Raw genomic sequence first — 15,558 nt, 5'->3', positions numbered from 1 at the left:
TAGTAAATCACTGTTGATTTTTAAAAGAGGAAAAAAGTAAACAAAAAAAAAATGAAGTCAAAATGTCAAATTGTCAATTGATAAAAAAAAAATTACAAATACTGTTATTGTTATCAGCAAAACATAAAAGTTAAAAACTTTTAGTCAGAGATTTTGTACAAAATGACTAACACAGCTCCAATTGTAAAAAATACAATCTACACAGGACAAAAATATGTACCTATTGCTGATGGAAGTAAAGTAAGTAATTAGTAAGTTATAAAGTAAGTAGTATTGTCATTGATATTGTTTTATTTTTTATTCTTGTCTTAATCTAGGTCCACTTTCATTTCCAAACATGGAAATTAGGAAAGGAAAGGACACTCATTGATGACAGTAAAAAAATTGGTCAAAAAGAGCCAATGGTGCTAGTAATTGGACATAAATTCAAACTTGAGGTTTGGGAGTCAATTGTAAAAATGATGGCTGTTGGCGAAGTAGCGAGTTTTCAAGTGAAAAAAGAGGTATATATATATTTTAGTAATATTTGTATATATTTAAAGACTTAATATTAATAATTCTTATGTAAATAAATTAATAAAGTTGATATTTATTTTGCTACATAACATATTCCTTTTAAAAAAACAATCTCAAAAATAATCATTCAGACAAAATTATTACCTTGTTTTTATTTTTATTAATAGTTAGTGTACAGTTACCCCTTTGTGTCAAAAACCCTTCGCGAACTGGGCCAAGAGCAGCGAAGAAAGCATACATGTACTATGACGCTGCACACCGAAGGAATCGGATACCCTGACTTGGATGATTTGATCAACTCACCTTGTGACTTAGAATTTATAATAGGCATGTATAAATAGTAACAACTATATTTTAATAATATTTAAGAATAATATGATCATAATAGATAATTTTGAATTATAGAAGTGTTAAAAGTTGAAAGATCAAATGAATATGAGAAAGAGCTCTGGCAGCTAAGCAGCGAAGAGAGGCTTCAACTTGTACCCGAACTTAAAGAAAAGGGCAATAAATTGTATGGACAAAAGTTGTATGATCAGGCAGAAGATGCATACAGACAGGCTATATCCATTTGTGAACAACTAATGATCAGGTTTGAGTCTGTAAAACAAACTAACATCTTTTAAATTTACAATAGGAAGCGGACAGGCCACTGGGCAACCTGATATTTAACCAATACCTGTGGCTTTTTTTTATTTTAAAGTTTAGTCGTCAGATATGAGGCAAAAAAGTAGTCTATTCCTTCTTTTGGTTAAATTTCATAATTTATTTAGTGGTCGGTCATAAAACAGTCACAAACAGACTTTCACATTTATAATATTAGTATTGATGGTTGGCACTGCAAGAAATAATAATAACTATTACATTATTAATACAACACCTTGGCATGAAAACTTTTGTTATATTGTGTCTGAATTACAGGAATTACTTTCCCTTAAAATATCATATTATTTTATGATTATTCAATTACATGTTAAAAGAAATGGGATACTTATGATTATTATTGTCCTTTAGGTAAACAACATTTTTCAGACAAGTTATTTTAAGGTCTTTTTAAATTGATTTAATTATTTAAATTTTATAACAAACTTTAGGTAAAAACCTTAACCTATTTGTAATTATTATGATATTGGGTATGAATACTTCGATACCAACAATTTATACTACGCTAACTCGAAAGTGTGCGCACACTTCGCTGATAATAGTTAGCATAATTTAAATCAATTGATTTCCAAAATTGGCTTTAGTTAGCATTGTATAAAATTCGTAATTAAACTTAACGTAAGTAAACTTCGTTAATTTTGTATATTTCTTCACGATTTTTTTAATACATATAAAATAACACATTTTAAGCAACTTGGCATAAAAAAAAACGATTATCACTAAAATTCGAGTTAGCGTAGTATAAATTGTCTTAAGAAATTATATGAATTAACGTCGAAAGTTTATAGTAATGGGTAATGAAACCAAGTAAAATGAATCAATATTTTTTATAGAGAAAGAAAATGTGATGAGGAATGGATCAACCTAAATAAAGTCAAACTTCCAATTTTACTTAACTTTGCTCAGTGTAAACTAGTCAAGGGTGAATACTATGCTGTCATAGAACATTGCAATACTGTTTTAGATCATGATGCAGGTAACATTTAATGTTAATAATTGTCTTTTTTTTATTTGTATACCATTTATTTAAAAGAAACTTTTTAAAATATTCTAGATAATGAAAAAGCACTATATAGAAGAGCTAAAGCAAATGTAGGAGCATGGAACCCAGAAGCAGCTGAAAAAGATTTTAAACGATTGAAAACTTTGAATCCAGAACTGATACCAACTATTGATAAAGAGCTAGAAAACCTCAAACAGTTAAGAAAAGAAAAAAGTGAAAATGACAAGGATGCTTTAAAAAAGTTATTTGATAAGGATAATAATGCTTCATAGCACTTTCTAAATAACAATAGTTACCAAGTGTACTCAGATATTTATTGTAATGGCAATACAAAGTTGCCAGATAATACAGTACATTATTGTTTAGAATTCTTTAACATTTAATGATAACAAAACTTAACCTGTTAAGCACATATTTTTTCGTCTTCCTATGTAATTAAGCCTAATTTATAATAATATAAGAAGAAATTTTATGTTTATTAAACTAATACTATCTACAAAACTAATTTTATTTGGTATCATAGTATCAAAACGAAGGTTTATCTAAAAAGTAGTATATTATTACATCAATTTTAAAAAATAATAATATTCTTAAATACAATTCTTCCATTAATCGTTTTTAAAATATTCATAGTGACATGTTATCAAAATCAAAATACTAATGTATGTATAAACATCTTTTATTTGGTATTTAATGTTTTCATAATTTACATTTGAATAAAACATTTTAATAATAATAACACATTATAAAATCAAAGCAAATAATACATTGTACATTGATTATATGTCGTATTTGTACGATAATTATAGAGAGTATAGTAATACTGATCGATTATTATTCAATGGTTGCTAGCACTGAATTGATGTCAATTTGACAATTAACCTAAAATTATTGTGCATTTATATTTGATGTCATATGTATAAAAATTAAGGTTAAGTCGTGGGTAAAGTAAACAAAAATAAAAAATAGATTTTGAATGTAAACAACAAAGTTCGTATAATTTATAATGTCTGAAACAAATGAAACTGTAACTGAAATTAAATTAGATAGCGAAATTCAGGAAACACCGAGTATTAGTGAAGAATATGCTTATTTGGATAGAGGTGGTTTCTCTTCGGAGAAGTTTAAGATAGAACTTCGAGGAATGCCAAAGTTTTATGGCATAGCAGTAAGATTAAACCAACTGATTTATAGTTTTCTAATGAATACATGAATTGTGTGAAAAATATTTATTATCTTTGTAAATTTTAGGAACTGAAAAAGTTGATGAATCAAAAATTAGGCTTGAACACAAGTAAAATTAAAAGACCTAAGAATGGCAGTCACTGGCTGTATGCATGTTTTCAAAATGATGAAGAACGCACTAAAGCTATATCTGTGTTAAATGGATACTTATGGAAAGGTGTTATTTATATAGTATATCACTTAGAGCAATTTTTATAATATGTGTTTAGTCTTTAAAACAACAGGGGCCGAATAGTAAAATAAATAATACTTAGTAAGTTATGATTTTATAAATGTAAATATTTCTTTTATGGTAGGAAAGACATTAATAGCGGAAGAAGCAAAACCTGCACCTGATCCTCTGGTAAGAAAGAGAAAACAAGAGGAAGACGCATCACAGATAAAAAAGAAAAAGGAGAATGAAAATAAGTCCCAAGAAGAAAGACTAAAAGATGCAGTCACACCATTCTGGAATATTCCTTATGAAGAACAGGTAGATTATAACTAAAACCTTTTAATAATATTAACTAAAACACAGAGTAATATAAAAAAATATGAATATATATGAAAACTTGATCATTTGTTTATAAACTGAAGATAAATTATGTGTGAATATTTATGATTTTTACTAATGATTTTAGCTTAAACTCAAAGAGAAAGAGATTAAAAATCTTCTAATGAAATTTGATAATGAAGTATGGAAAGTTGATAAAGGAAGGCGCAGAGAAATTGAGTCAAATAGAAAACTACACAAAGGACTTAGTTTTGAGCTCATACCCATTGAAAAATCACCCATTACCGAGGGCTATAGAAATAAATGTGAGTTTACTGTAGGCATTGATGATGAAACACAAAAGCCCACAGTTGGATTTAGGCTTGGTAGCTATGTTACGGGCACAGTTGGTGTTGCTCCTATAATGGGCTTGAATCATATATCTGAAAAAACAAAAAAGGCTGTTTTAGTAAGTAATTTGTTCTGTTTGAATTATTAATCACATACCCATTGTAAGATTTTTCTAAACTCTCTAATTTATCAAAAGAGAATAGAAATTGTACAGTTTTAAGTACGAAAATATTTAACAATGTTAATTGATTATTTTTAGCTATTCCAAGAGTTTGTTCGTAAGTCATCAATGGCACCATTTTCACCAGCGGACTTTTCCGGTTACTGGAGATATCTCACTGTGCGGGAGTCATCATATTCTGGAGAAATCATGCTTATCATTGCTATGCATCCACAGGTAAATAATTATAAAGTTTGGTTAATTAATATTGTTCTTAGATTGTAGGTACTTACATGTGGTATAATTTTTCATCTGTCCAAATTATTATTCATGAGTAACTATCAATCAGTTTTTAAGTTTATAACAATAAAATAAACAATTTGTAGCAAAACTATAAACAAAATTATAGCACATCCGGTGAAAGCCTTTAAGCAATAATAAATTATTTCAGGGAATCCCTGATATGCCTATCGCTTTTGAACTAAGACAAGCAGAGTTGCCCATAAAAAATATATCAATAGATATAAATTGCTGACTTTATCACCATTCAAATTTCCTTCACGTTATTTAAAAATGAGCAATGATATTTAGCTTTGGTGCTTAAACAATAATTCAACGGTTCAGGGAAAAAAATAATTATCCTTTTTAATGGTATGACGACCTTGTTTCTCAAAGAATCTATCAGCGGAGGAATTGGACGAACTATCGAAGCAGCTAGTGGCTCACTTCAGTTCAGAGGAAGCAGTCGTGTGTGGTGTCAAATCGTTGTACTTCGAGGTTATTAGAAAAAGGTTACTTGTTTCTTATTAAGTTCATCCTTTTAAATAAAGTCTGTTCACAGTTCCAAGTTTCTTGATAGATACATTAAACATCATTGCTTGCATCAAAATTATATACAATTTAATTTTTAAGTATGTATTTACAGTTTTTAACAGTGATTAAGATGTTCTCTATTGTTGATGATTTCTACTCAATAACCAATATTAACCCAGTCATTTAACATTCATTTCTTTTTCTAGAATAAATTTTAGCTGACTTACAAAAAGCAGGAATCTCAATTCTTGGAAATCTGTTTTTCATTACATCCATATTTTTAAATGAATTTAAATGCATTTAATATAAACTTGAGTAATAAAAATGACATTATCATACCTTCAAATATAGACGGGTGGGTGAAGATGCATCGAAGCCAACACATCTGATGGGATCAACGCACATCACAGATTCTATACTGGGGCTACAGTTCAGAATATCAGCAGAAGCATTCTTTCAGGTAAGCTAAGCATTTGACTGGCAGGTTCGAAAAGGATTAAATGTGCACGATAGATTGAGTAATTAAAAACGTAGTAAAAAGAATAATATATCTAACGTTAAAATAATGTTACTTTAAAATTTGTCATAATAATAGTCAAGATAAAAGTAATTAATTTGTATTCTATTCTATAAAATAACACAAGAAAGCTAATCGCAGGTGAGCTGTTCCTTCGTAATATGTGTTGAATATGAAGTTCCTGCATTGAGACTCGTGCGGTGTCTGCTCAGATCAACACGGCGGGCGCGGGCGTGCTGTACGCGCGGGCCGTGGCGCTGAGCGCGGCGCGGCGCGGGGACACCGCCCTCGACATCTGCTGCGGGACGGGCACCATCGGACTCTGCTTCGCTCAGGTACGACGCCCTCGCCTCCGCCACCACGGCAGCGCGCCCGTGCTCCACCTTCACTTCACCACTTGCTTTGGGCAGAAAAACCTAACCAAGCACGTGGTTGACCCAGATATTCGTATAAATATCCGAACTACTGTTCGGTACATAATACAGTTGTTACGTTTAATCAGGGTACGACCGATTTTTAGCAGAAGCCGAAGCCGACTATCATTGAATATTTATTACTATGTCAGGTACATGTCCATTATAAATTATGTGCAATAAATTGGATTAGAATTACATTTTTCAATAAACAATTCTGCTTTAATGGATACAAAATGGCTAATTCCTTGTGCCATATTGCTTTGCAATATGATTCAACGATAAACTAATTATAAAATTTTGCGGCTGTCGCATTTTTATTTTGTGTATAATAAATTGTATTAAAATATTGTACTGTATTTTCAACAGCATTGCAATAAAGTTCTCGGCCTGGAGCTGGTCGCAGAAGCCGTGAAAGACGCAAAGGCAAACGCGGAACTAAACAATATAGAAAACTGCGAATTCTTCACGGGGAAAGCCGAAGATATACTGCCCTCGGTGTTAGCGAGAGCTCCGGGAGACGATATAATCGCTATTGTGGACCCTCCAAGAGCTGGCCTCCGTGAGAATACTTTATACTAAACTATTAATATAATCTTAGAAAGTTGAATATGTTTATATTTCATTTATTATAGTTAATCTCTCTTAACAATTAAATGCAATTCGAATTGAATTATATTGAATGATAATGAAGGATTACTGAATATTATTAATCTACCAACCTGCTTATCCTCAAGTGTGTGTATTTAAAATTACTTCATAATTCAAACGAAATCCCCAGTATTTCATAAACAGAAGAGGATACCTCCACACTACATTATTCCATTTAATATTAAAATTTAGTGTAAATATTTTGACAATAAAAAAACATATTAGTAATTAAAGCGTCACTCGACAGATATGCGCGCAATCACTCAGCTCAGGAACACCGAGAAGGTCAAACGCCTGCTCTACATGTCGTGCAGCCCGGCGGCGGCCATCAAGAACTTCGTGGACCTGACGCGCCCGTCGTCCAAGACGCTGCGCGGCGCGCCCTTCGTGCCCGTGCGCGCCGTGCCCGTCGACATGTTCCCGCACACCAAGCACGTCGAGCTGCTCATACTGTTCCAGAGGGAGGTGCGTGCCCGTACCCGCCTGTGCCACAAGTTCACCAATTACCACCACTTATTAAATAGCTAATTTATGCTAGCCCAGTGCGCTCTAACTTTAAATAAATACTGTTTTACACACATAGAACTCGCACGGAGCCTGATACAACGCCAATGAATGCTATCTTTATTAATAACTTGATCGAAAATCGTTAAAGTTTTGATCTAAATAAATACTTTTCTTGATGATCGCTTACACAAAAATATATTCATAAATTACTGTAACTAGTTTTTTCTGAAAAAATTGTAATTTGCATATAATATACCATCTTACATAACATGCTACTAGCACATTGAACATATTAGAAATAACTTCATTTTTATACAATACCCTTGTCTATGCGTACCCACGGTGACAGCATCAAGAGATGATCCATCTGTTGGTCAGCTAAAAGGAATTTAATTCTTAGAAAAAGCTGAAATAAATCGTGACTGCGCATAATACGACTCTAACATATAATGTAATTGTTATATTTTTAATATGACTAATATAATTTAAATCCATAGTAAAAAAAAATTAAAGCTCATTTTGTTTACAGGATGCATCAAACTCGAAAGTCAGTACAGAAGCAAGTGAAGCACAGAATAATATGGCTGAAACAAGTGAAACGACCACTGAAGCAAGTGAAGCAATAGCAGATAATGTTGAAACCAGTCAACTGCCAACCGAAGCAAGTGAAGTGCAAACAGAAGTTGTTGTATCAAGTGAAGCGCAAGCTAATGTCGAAACAAGTGAAAAGTCAACCGAAAAGCATGTATCTCCGGACAATGTTGTAAATACAAATGATGACGTGTGACATAATTATTTACATAAGTAATAAATGATTTACATTTTGATACTTTTTTATTTACATTGAAGAACCTATTTATAACTTTTTTCAATTTAGTAAAAATATACTTTCTGAAGAACATTTGAAAGTAAGAGTACCTCAAGATAATACTAACCTTTAAATTACCTCTAAAATTTCTGCTCATAGTCATTGGTCGGTAGCGACGTTGACGCAATAAACATCGCGACCACTGACCCTTGAGATTAAAATTAATTTACCAAATTGACTTACAATTTTGTCAAATTAATTTTTATCAGTTTTAGACACTGGAGGTATTTTTTTTTCTATCCTTACCTGGAATACAATGATAACCTTCTTTGAAAATAAGTTTTCATATAATTTAGATCATCATCAGGACGTGAACTATTTCTATCAAATTCTATCCTTTCACAAAATTAGTAATTAGGTTATAAAACATTGCACTGATATTCGATAAGTTGAAGCCAAGACAAATTTTATTTAACAGCTGGCTCCGTGGTTTTACTCGCATTTATTTTGTTATATATAACATGGTATTTATATAAATCCTAAAACCTAAAGAAAATTACGAAAGTATAACAATAGTTTCTAAGCTTTTTCGAAAATTCCCGAAAATAGTTTTTAGTAATTACTACTGAAATAAGATTAACTTTAAATTTACGTATTAAATGCGATTTTTTAATAGCTCTACTATAGTATGCATAATAAACAGTTCTTGATTTATTATTAAACACTTTCATCAACTGCCGATGTTTAAAACGCGTGAATCCAAAATTAAAATTGTTTATTTATTAGTCCTCTTGTGATTGGAATAGAACGTACATGCCCATAGTGTATATCAGAGTTAATGCCATAGTTGCACCAGAAATAATTTCTTTGTATAATAAATTATATTATGTAAAAACAATTGTGCCCCTTTTATGTAAATTAAACAGAAAACCAGAATAGAAGCATACTTTTTTCAACTATTTAGTAAATACAATTTAATATTTTAAATCATAACAAAATTAAATTAGATATACGATTACGGTGAGATTCGTTAATGCTAAACGATTAACGGAATGCGCCCGGAGCTGAGGGCGACGAAGTAATTCAACTGGAATTTAATAAAGGAACCATCTCGAATTCCTTGCCTTGCACTGAACTCCGACACCGCATCGAAAATATTTCCACGTATTAACTGACATTCGTTATTAAAAGTTTGAAAATAGATAAGTACAGTCAAAAACAAAACTTATGTAAACTTGTAGTAGAGTAATATTTTTGATTTAACTTTTTTTGAAGATATCAAGTAATTACAAAAATTACAATGAGAAACAGTAACAGTTTTACTTATTAAGAGAAATATATGGTGTTAAAAAGATAAATAGTGATATTTATCAACAAAACTTTAATACTTATCAACAAAAAACTTTAAACCTAATTGAAATAATTTAATAAAAAAAATCGACTATTAAATAAAAAATATTTATTTATTGATATATAATTTTCTTTCCAACTGTACCTTGAGCTTCTATAGTCGAATATGTAAGGCAGTACATAAGCCTTACTGAAGACCTTTTATCGCCTGAATAGAAGAAGCTTTCATTAGGCCTTTGCCTGTCGAGGAAGGAACAGGCTTGACGCGGTACTTGGACTTTCGTTTAAACCTTCTATTCGAGCTGAAACTGATGTGGCAATAAGAAATATGAAAGGAAAATGTTTCGTAGCTATATTCTTTACTTTAATTTATTATCATTATTCGTTTACAATACACGAGCAACACGGTAAGAGTTTTCATAATAATGTTATTGTTATGTCAAAAGTGTTTTATATAAATATTTTGTTAATTATTTGTTGGTAGTTTTGCATTTTTTAATATTAGTTTATTTACGATTACACAGACGAAATTATTGCTGAAAGTGAATCGGTGCTGGATCCTAAAGGCGAACTTACACTAAAATGGCGAGTCAATTACAATGTTCGAAAAATTCGATTCTCTTTAAATTTTAACGAAAAAGCACCATCTATAAATTGGTTTGCTCTGGGATTTTCTGATAGAGGAGATTTGGAAAATTCCGACGTATGTCTGGTTTGGACCGACTATACTGGTCTAGATTATTTTGAGGTAAACCTACGATGCAATAATATTAAAATAAACTATTTAACACTGATATAAAAGTATATATTCACATATAGTTTAAAAAAAAAAGTTAAATAGAAAAGTTCTAATGTAGGTACCTTCTATAAGAACCCTGTTCTTTTTTAGGACATGCATGCAGATGGAAATGGAAAATTGGTACGAGATACTCATCAAAACTGTGAAGACTTCCACGTCGATAGGAAAACGCGAAGTGTTACTTTTGAACGTTATTTTGATACTTGCGACAAAGATGATTACGTCATTGAGGTTTTTGTTACTTTTTTAAATTCGTTTGATATAATAATTAATATTGCTTTATTGTAATATTATTTTTAAAAACATCCTATCGAACAATAAATACTTAATTTCATAAAATCTGTTATGAGACGTCGTTATAGGGTATCGATCTTAGGTACGGGGTTCCAAGAACGATTTTATGGTAATGTTTTATTTTCAGGATGGCACTGTTCACGTGATCTGGGCACGCGGAATAGACAAATTGTTTTCATCTAAGGGCCTTTGCATATCTTGCACGTCTGACCATGATCACGGGTTCATACGCGTTCGGTTACTTACACCGCCTTCCGCACCGCAACCATCCGCACACGAGCTGCGTATCACAAACAAGCAATTAAAGGTTCCTGGAAGTGACACGACGTATTGGTGCAAGGTTGTCAAGCTCCCTGCCTTTGTTACAGAAAGTGTTCATCACATTGTAAAGGTGTTTAATATTTGGTTATGATTTATTCAATTCTTATTTATCTAATATTGATGTGATTGGGTATTCAAGACCGCATAATAAGGAATATTACGTATCTTGAAGTTTAAAAGTTGCTAGAAGTTATAAAATTACAGTAATTCGCCGTAAATTACCTATTGTTGTGCGAAAAGTGCTTTTCCTTTAAAAAATAATGTACATATTTTATTTTACAACGTTCCACGTTCTAGTGCGGATTAGTGCACTTACTTGTGAGCTGTGGCAGATAAGAATATTTACCTCATGCCCTCATGATGTTTTCCTTCTCTACTTACTGTACGGTACTGCGCTCCACAGTGAAACAGTAGAATATTTGCAGTAGAACATCATTTACCTTCTATAAGCGAGTATTGGATTCTTGTTGTCACACAAAATGTCACGTTAAATTGCAGTCGATGTAACTTTATAGTTAATATCAAGCAATCTTATCATTGTGCGGTCCTAGCCCGTACACCACTGAGCGCGATTACTTATGTTTTAAGCCCGAGGTCATCGGTTAATATTGACGTGTTATTACCACTAGGCCATTTCGATTTTGTCATAAAATGATTTATTTAAAACCTAAAAAATATGATTTTAATATATCGTAACTTTTTGAATAATTTAAGTTTGAATCAACAATAACGCGAGGAAACGAGGGTTTGGTACATCACATGGAAGTATTTTATTGCGATGACGATCCCAATAAAGAAATGCCAATGTTTGAAGGGAATTGTTTTTCGCCAAAACGACCGGAATCTACCAAAGTCTGTTCAAAGGTAATAGATTATACAAAAGTGATTGATTGATATTCAAATATTATTGTAATAGGATATATTAAGTGCTATTATTTTGTATAAATTTTGGAAATTTTAGGTCAAAGCTGCTTGGGCAATGGGTGCACCACCATTTATATACCCACAAGAAGCTGGGCTACCACTTGGAGGACCAAAAGCTAACAAATATGTTATGCTTGAGGTCCACTACAACAACCCTGATCTTCGAAATGGTAAGTTTTAAATTAAAATTCGTTTAAGAGCATTGCAATAAAGTCTCTGATGTATTTTCCTAAAAAAGGTATAGTGCTATCCCCATAGCACAGTAAAGTAAAGATCAGTGTTTATACCTTGCGATTCCTTAAATTTTTTGTGGTATCTAAACTATAATTATTATTGGAATCTGTATCTGGAATTATTATTCGCTATATTTTACCTAGAGTCAAAATTGTGCTTATATTTAAAAATGAAAAGTTTGAAGTGATGAAATTAAAAATATTGATACTAACTTTGTAATAAATAATCCACATACAGGGAACAAATATTGGAAAGATATTTCAATTATCGAATAATATATTGTAAATTTGAAAATCATTACTTTTGCATAAATACATTACATATAGGTATATTATATATATATATAAGTATAGTACGACACAACTTAGATGTAGCATCGGCAAAATTCGTAAAACCGATCACATCTGAATTAAGTGACTTCAAAATTATTAATCTTTATTTATTTCTTATGCGAAAATGATCTTTACGCAAACGTAATAATTTGTAATGCCATGAAACCAACATTCGTCAAATTGAAGATTTATTGTTTTTGTTTAATTTGTCGATGCTACATTTAAATTGTGTTGTACTATACGCTCTTCTTTTTTGACAGATTGGGTGGACAGTTCGGGCATTATTCTCCATATAACTGATAATAGACGTAAATACGATGCCGCGATCATGGAACTGGGGTTGGAGTACACAGATAAAATGGCGATTCCGGGAGGGCAAGAAGCCTTTTCGTTGACTGGATATTGTATACCGCAGTGCACCGCTGTGGTAATAATATTTTCAAAATTCCTTTATTTAGCATTAATTAATATTTATTACAAGCCAAATATATACATACAGTTAGTTATCTATAGATTGGAAAGGATTAATCATGAAGGGGAGGACAGACAATACACGGACAATACACCCCTTTTTTATAATACTAAAATATATTATTTCTATCACAGCTGAATTATAATTTTGAAATTATTTTACTATGTTACGCAGGTATTTCATCACCAAACAGGAGAACTATTTGACATGATAATTTGATTAACTTGAATTCAAAAACTTTTTTCCTAATATCGGCCTGCCTAAGGGCCTCTAGGCAGCATGGTGCACTGAATGGATCATTCTGCGCTGGATGTAGTTACGGTGCTGTGAATTTGTAATATTACAAATTACAATATCCTTGATTATTTACAAGATCGGTGGATTCCTCTCAAATTTAAGGTTGAACTAATTTTCAAGTAAAAACCACGATTAAAGTCTTCGATTTTCACGTCTTCTGACATTGTGACTTTTTTTATTTTATAATATAGGGAGTCGGAGAGAAAAAAGACCATTTAATATTAAGTGGTCCCCACAGCCCGTTAACTAAGCCCTATAAGAAATATTAACTATTCCTTCCATAGCCAACCTTGGCAGCTAAGGTTTTAAGTCCTTTACCTCTATAGCTACACTACCTCGCTCATCCTTCATAATAATACTAAATATTGCTGTTTGGCGGTAGAATATCTGATGAATGGGTAGTATCTACCTAGCTGAACTTGTTCAAATCCCTATCACCAAGTGAAACACCATTATGTTGGCGTAGCCATTCTATTCTAGCCTGTAGAACATTGTGACGTCTTCATAATGTCGACCCCTGCATCTACCTGGCGATAGTAAATATTTTGTACACAGGGTCTTCCCGCAGCGGGAATCGTAGTGTTCGGTAGTCAGTTGCACACGCACCTGACGGGCGCGGCGGTGCGGACGCGACACGCGCGCGGACTGCGCGAGCTGCCCGTGCTCAACGAGGACCTGCACTACTCCACGCACTTCCAGGAGATACGCATACTACATCGGCCTGTACGAATTCTGCCAGTACGTATAATATTCTGATGATGTTATGCTGATTTTTTTAGCCAGTGCTTTACATGTGATATTGTGTATCTTGTAAATCATTTATTAGGGTTAGAATTTTTGATATAAATATTGTAACCAGACTTACTGGTTACCCACCTGGTTACCTACCCTCAGAAGTTACCGATCTCTTGTTATCTTCAGGGTGACTACTTAGAGACCACCTGCGTGTACAACACGAGGGACAAAGAGGAGGCTACAATTGGTGGCCACGCGATCACGGATGAAATGTGCGTCAACTACATGCATTACTATCCGGCTACCGAGCTCGAGGTCTGCAAGAGCGCTGTTTCTAATAAAGCGCTGGAAGATTATTTCAAATTTGAAAAACGGTACGTTAAATTGTTCAAAAGAAAAACATTGTTTTAGTTATTGTTATTGCGTAATCTAAGCATATTTTTATTATGTAATAGGTAGGCGGACTGGCAAATTAGCCCCTAGTGGTAAGTGGTCATCACCGCCCATAGACATTGACGCTGTAAGAAATAAAAAACATTCCTCATCATATCAATGCGGCACCAACCTTGTGAGCTAAGATGTTGTCCCTTTTGTCTGTAGATACAGTTGGCGGTAGAATATCTGATGAGTGGATGGTACGTACCCAGACGGACTTACACAAAGCCCTACCAAATAGATTTAACGAAATGTTTACGATCTATTTAACTAAAATATTAAATGGAGCCACTAGCCAAATTTACAAATATAAATCTACCTTACCACAGACAAATTAGAAGTAGTTTTTAAAATAAAAATCTCTACATTATTTTGCTTAATTATTTGTAATTTTTTTATTTAAGTTTCGACAATCAAAATTTAATTTAATATGATGCAGATGGGATAACATGTCCATATCATTTGAGGCTGCTCCCCGCGCTAACTACCTCTCCATTAAGCCATGGACGCCTCTCCGAGCTAAGGCGCTACATATGCTGTATACTGAGTCGCCAATATCGATGCAGTGCAATAAGTCCGATGGGAATCGATTCCAGGTTAATATTTAAGCATCATCTATATTCATACATAGCCTCCTGACGTACTTTCAAATACTAAATAAATACTACTACTAATCAAATACAATGAGATTGATGAGTCATAGACAACTTTACTACTTTTTACTAATTGTTATGTTCCTAAATATATACTCGTCGCAGACGCAGATATAAAACTAAAATATAAGAGGAATTATTAGTCAGGGCAGCTCCAAGAATTTTCTTGATTGGTTTTGTAAGATTTTATGTTGGCACAATTATGGCTTGTGGTAATTAACAAATTCAAGACTTGATCATTTTTTCTGCTACACTCTTTCAACGGTCCCTGTTCCAAAGAAACTTATTCGCCAAACTAAAATATAGTAATTAACATATATACTAACAACTTAAACAGTATTGATCGTAATGCTGCCATTTTAAAACAAAATTTATTAAAATATTTTTCTGTTTTCAGGGAGATTGGGAAGGTATCGAAATACCTAAAATTAAGGTGCCATTACGCGACGCACCCAGATTTTGTCCGAAAATGCACAGTGGCTCCTAAATAATATACCTACTGAAATTTAAAAATATTATATATCATGAATAAAACAGTTTAACAGTCTTTAATGTGAACGTATTTAACTACATATAATGTAGTCATAAAATTG

At 32.4% G+C, this 15,558-nt stretch overlaps 3 protein-coding genes across 3 annotated transcripts; all 3 read left to right on the top strand.

Moving 5' to 3' along the window:
* The first annotated feature begins 29 nt into the window (after positions 1–29).
* Positions 30–2,683, top strand: LOC113403473 (aryl-hydrocarbon-interacting protein-like 1). Its single transcript, XM_026644034.2, has 6 exons — positions 30–240; positions 318–503; positions 684–843; positions 922–1,108; positions 2,013–2,155; positions 2,234–2,683. The coding sequence occupies exons 1-6, from the start codon at positions 163–165 to the stop codon at positions 2,452–2,454; spliced, it is 975 nt and encodes a 324-aa protein (XP_026499819.1). The 5' UTR covers positions 30–162; the 3' UTR covers positions 2,455–2,683.
* A 384-nt stretch (positions 2,684–3,067) lies between these two features.
* LOC113403467 (tRNA (uracil-5-)-methyltransferase homolog A) lies at positions 3,068–8,138 on the top strand. The gene is made up of 11 exons (XM_026644026.2): positions 3,068–3,350; positions 3,434–3,584; positions 3,724–3,899; positions 4,048–4,368; positions 4,510–4,647; positions 5,086–5,201; positions 5,575–5,683; positions 5,953–6,075; positions 6,523–6,715; positions 7,052–7,269; positions 7,841–8,138. The coding sequence occupies exons 1-11, from the start codon at positions 3,189–3,191 to the stop codon at positions 8,096–8,098; spliced, it is 1,965 nt and encodes a 654-aa protein (XP_026499811.2). The 5' UTR covers positions 3,068–3,188; the 3' UTR covers positions 8,099–8,138.
* Positions 8,139–9,693: 1,555 nt separating this feature from the next.
* Positions 9,694–15,558, top strand: LOC113403465 (tyramine beta-hydroxylase). The gene is made up of 11 exons (XM_026644022.2): positions 9,694–9,876; positions 9,994–10,217; positions 10,359–10,499; positions 10,690–10,953; positions 11,598–11,747; positions 11,845–11,977; positions 12,634–12,800; positions 13,698–13,880; positions 14,064–14,251; positions 14,752–14,908; positions 15,363–15,558. Exons 1-11 carry the CDS (start codon positions 9,798–9,800, stop codon positions 15,450–15,452), a joined length of 1,776 nt encoding a protein of 591 aa, XP_026499807.2. The 5' UTR covers positions 9,694–9,797; the 3' UTR covers positions 15,453–15,558.

Source organism: Vanessa tameamea, chromosome 13, assembly GCF_037043105.1.
Source record: "Vanessa tameamea isolate UH-Manoa-2023 chromosome 13, ilVanTame1 primary haplotype, whole genome shotgun sequence".
NCBI classification, from domain to species: Eukaryota; Metazoa; Arthropoda; class Insecta; order Lepidoptera; family Nymphalidae; genus Vanessa; species Vanessa tameamea.
Note: the sequence above shows the minus strand (reverse complement) of the source record. Positions and strands in the feature narration are given on the sequence as shown.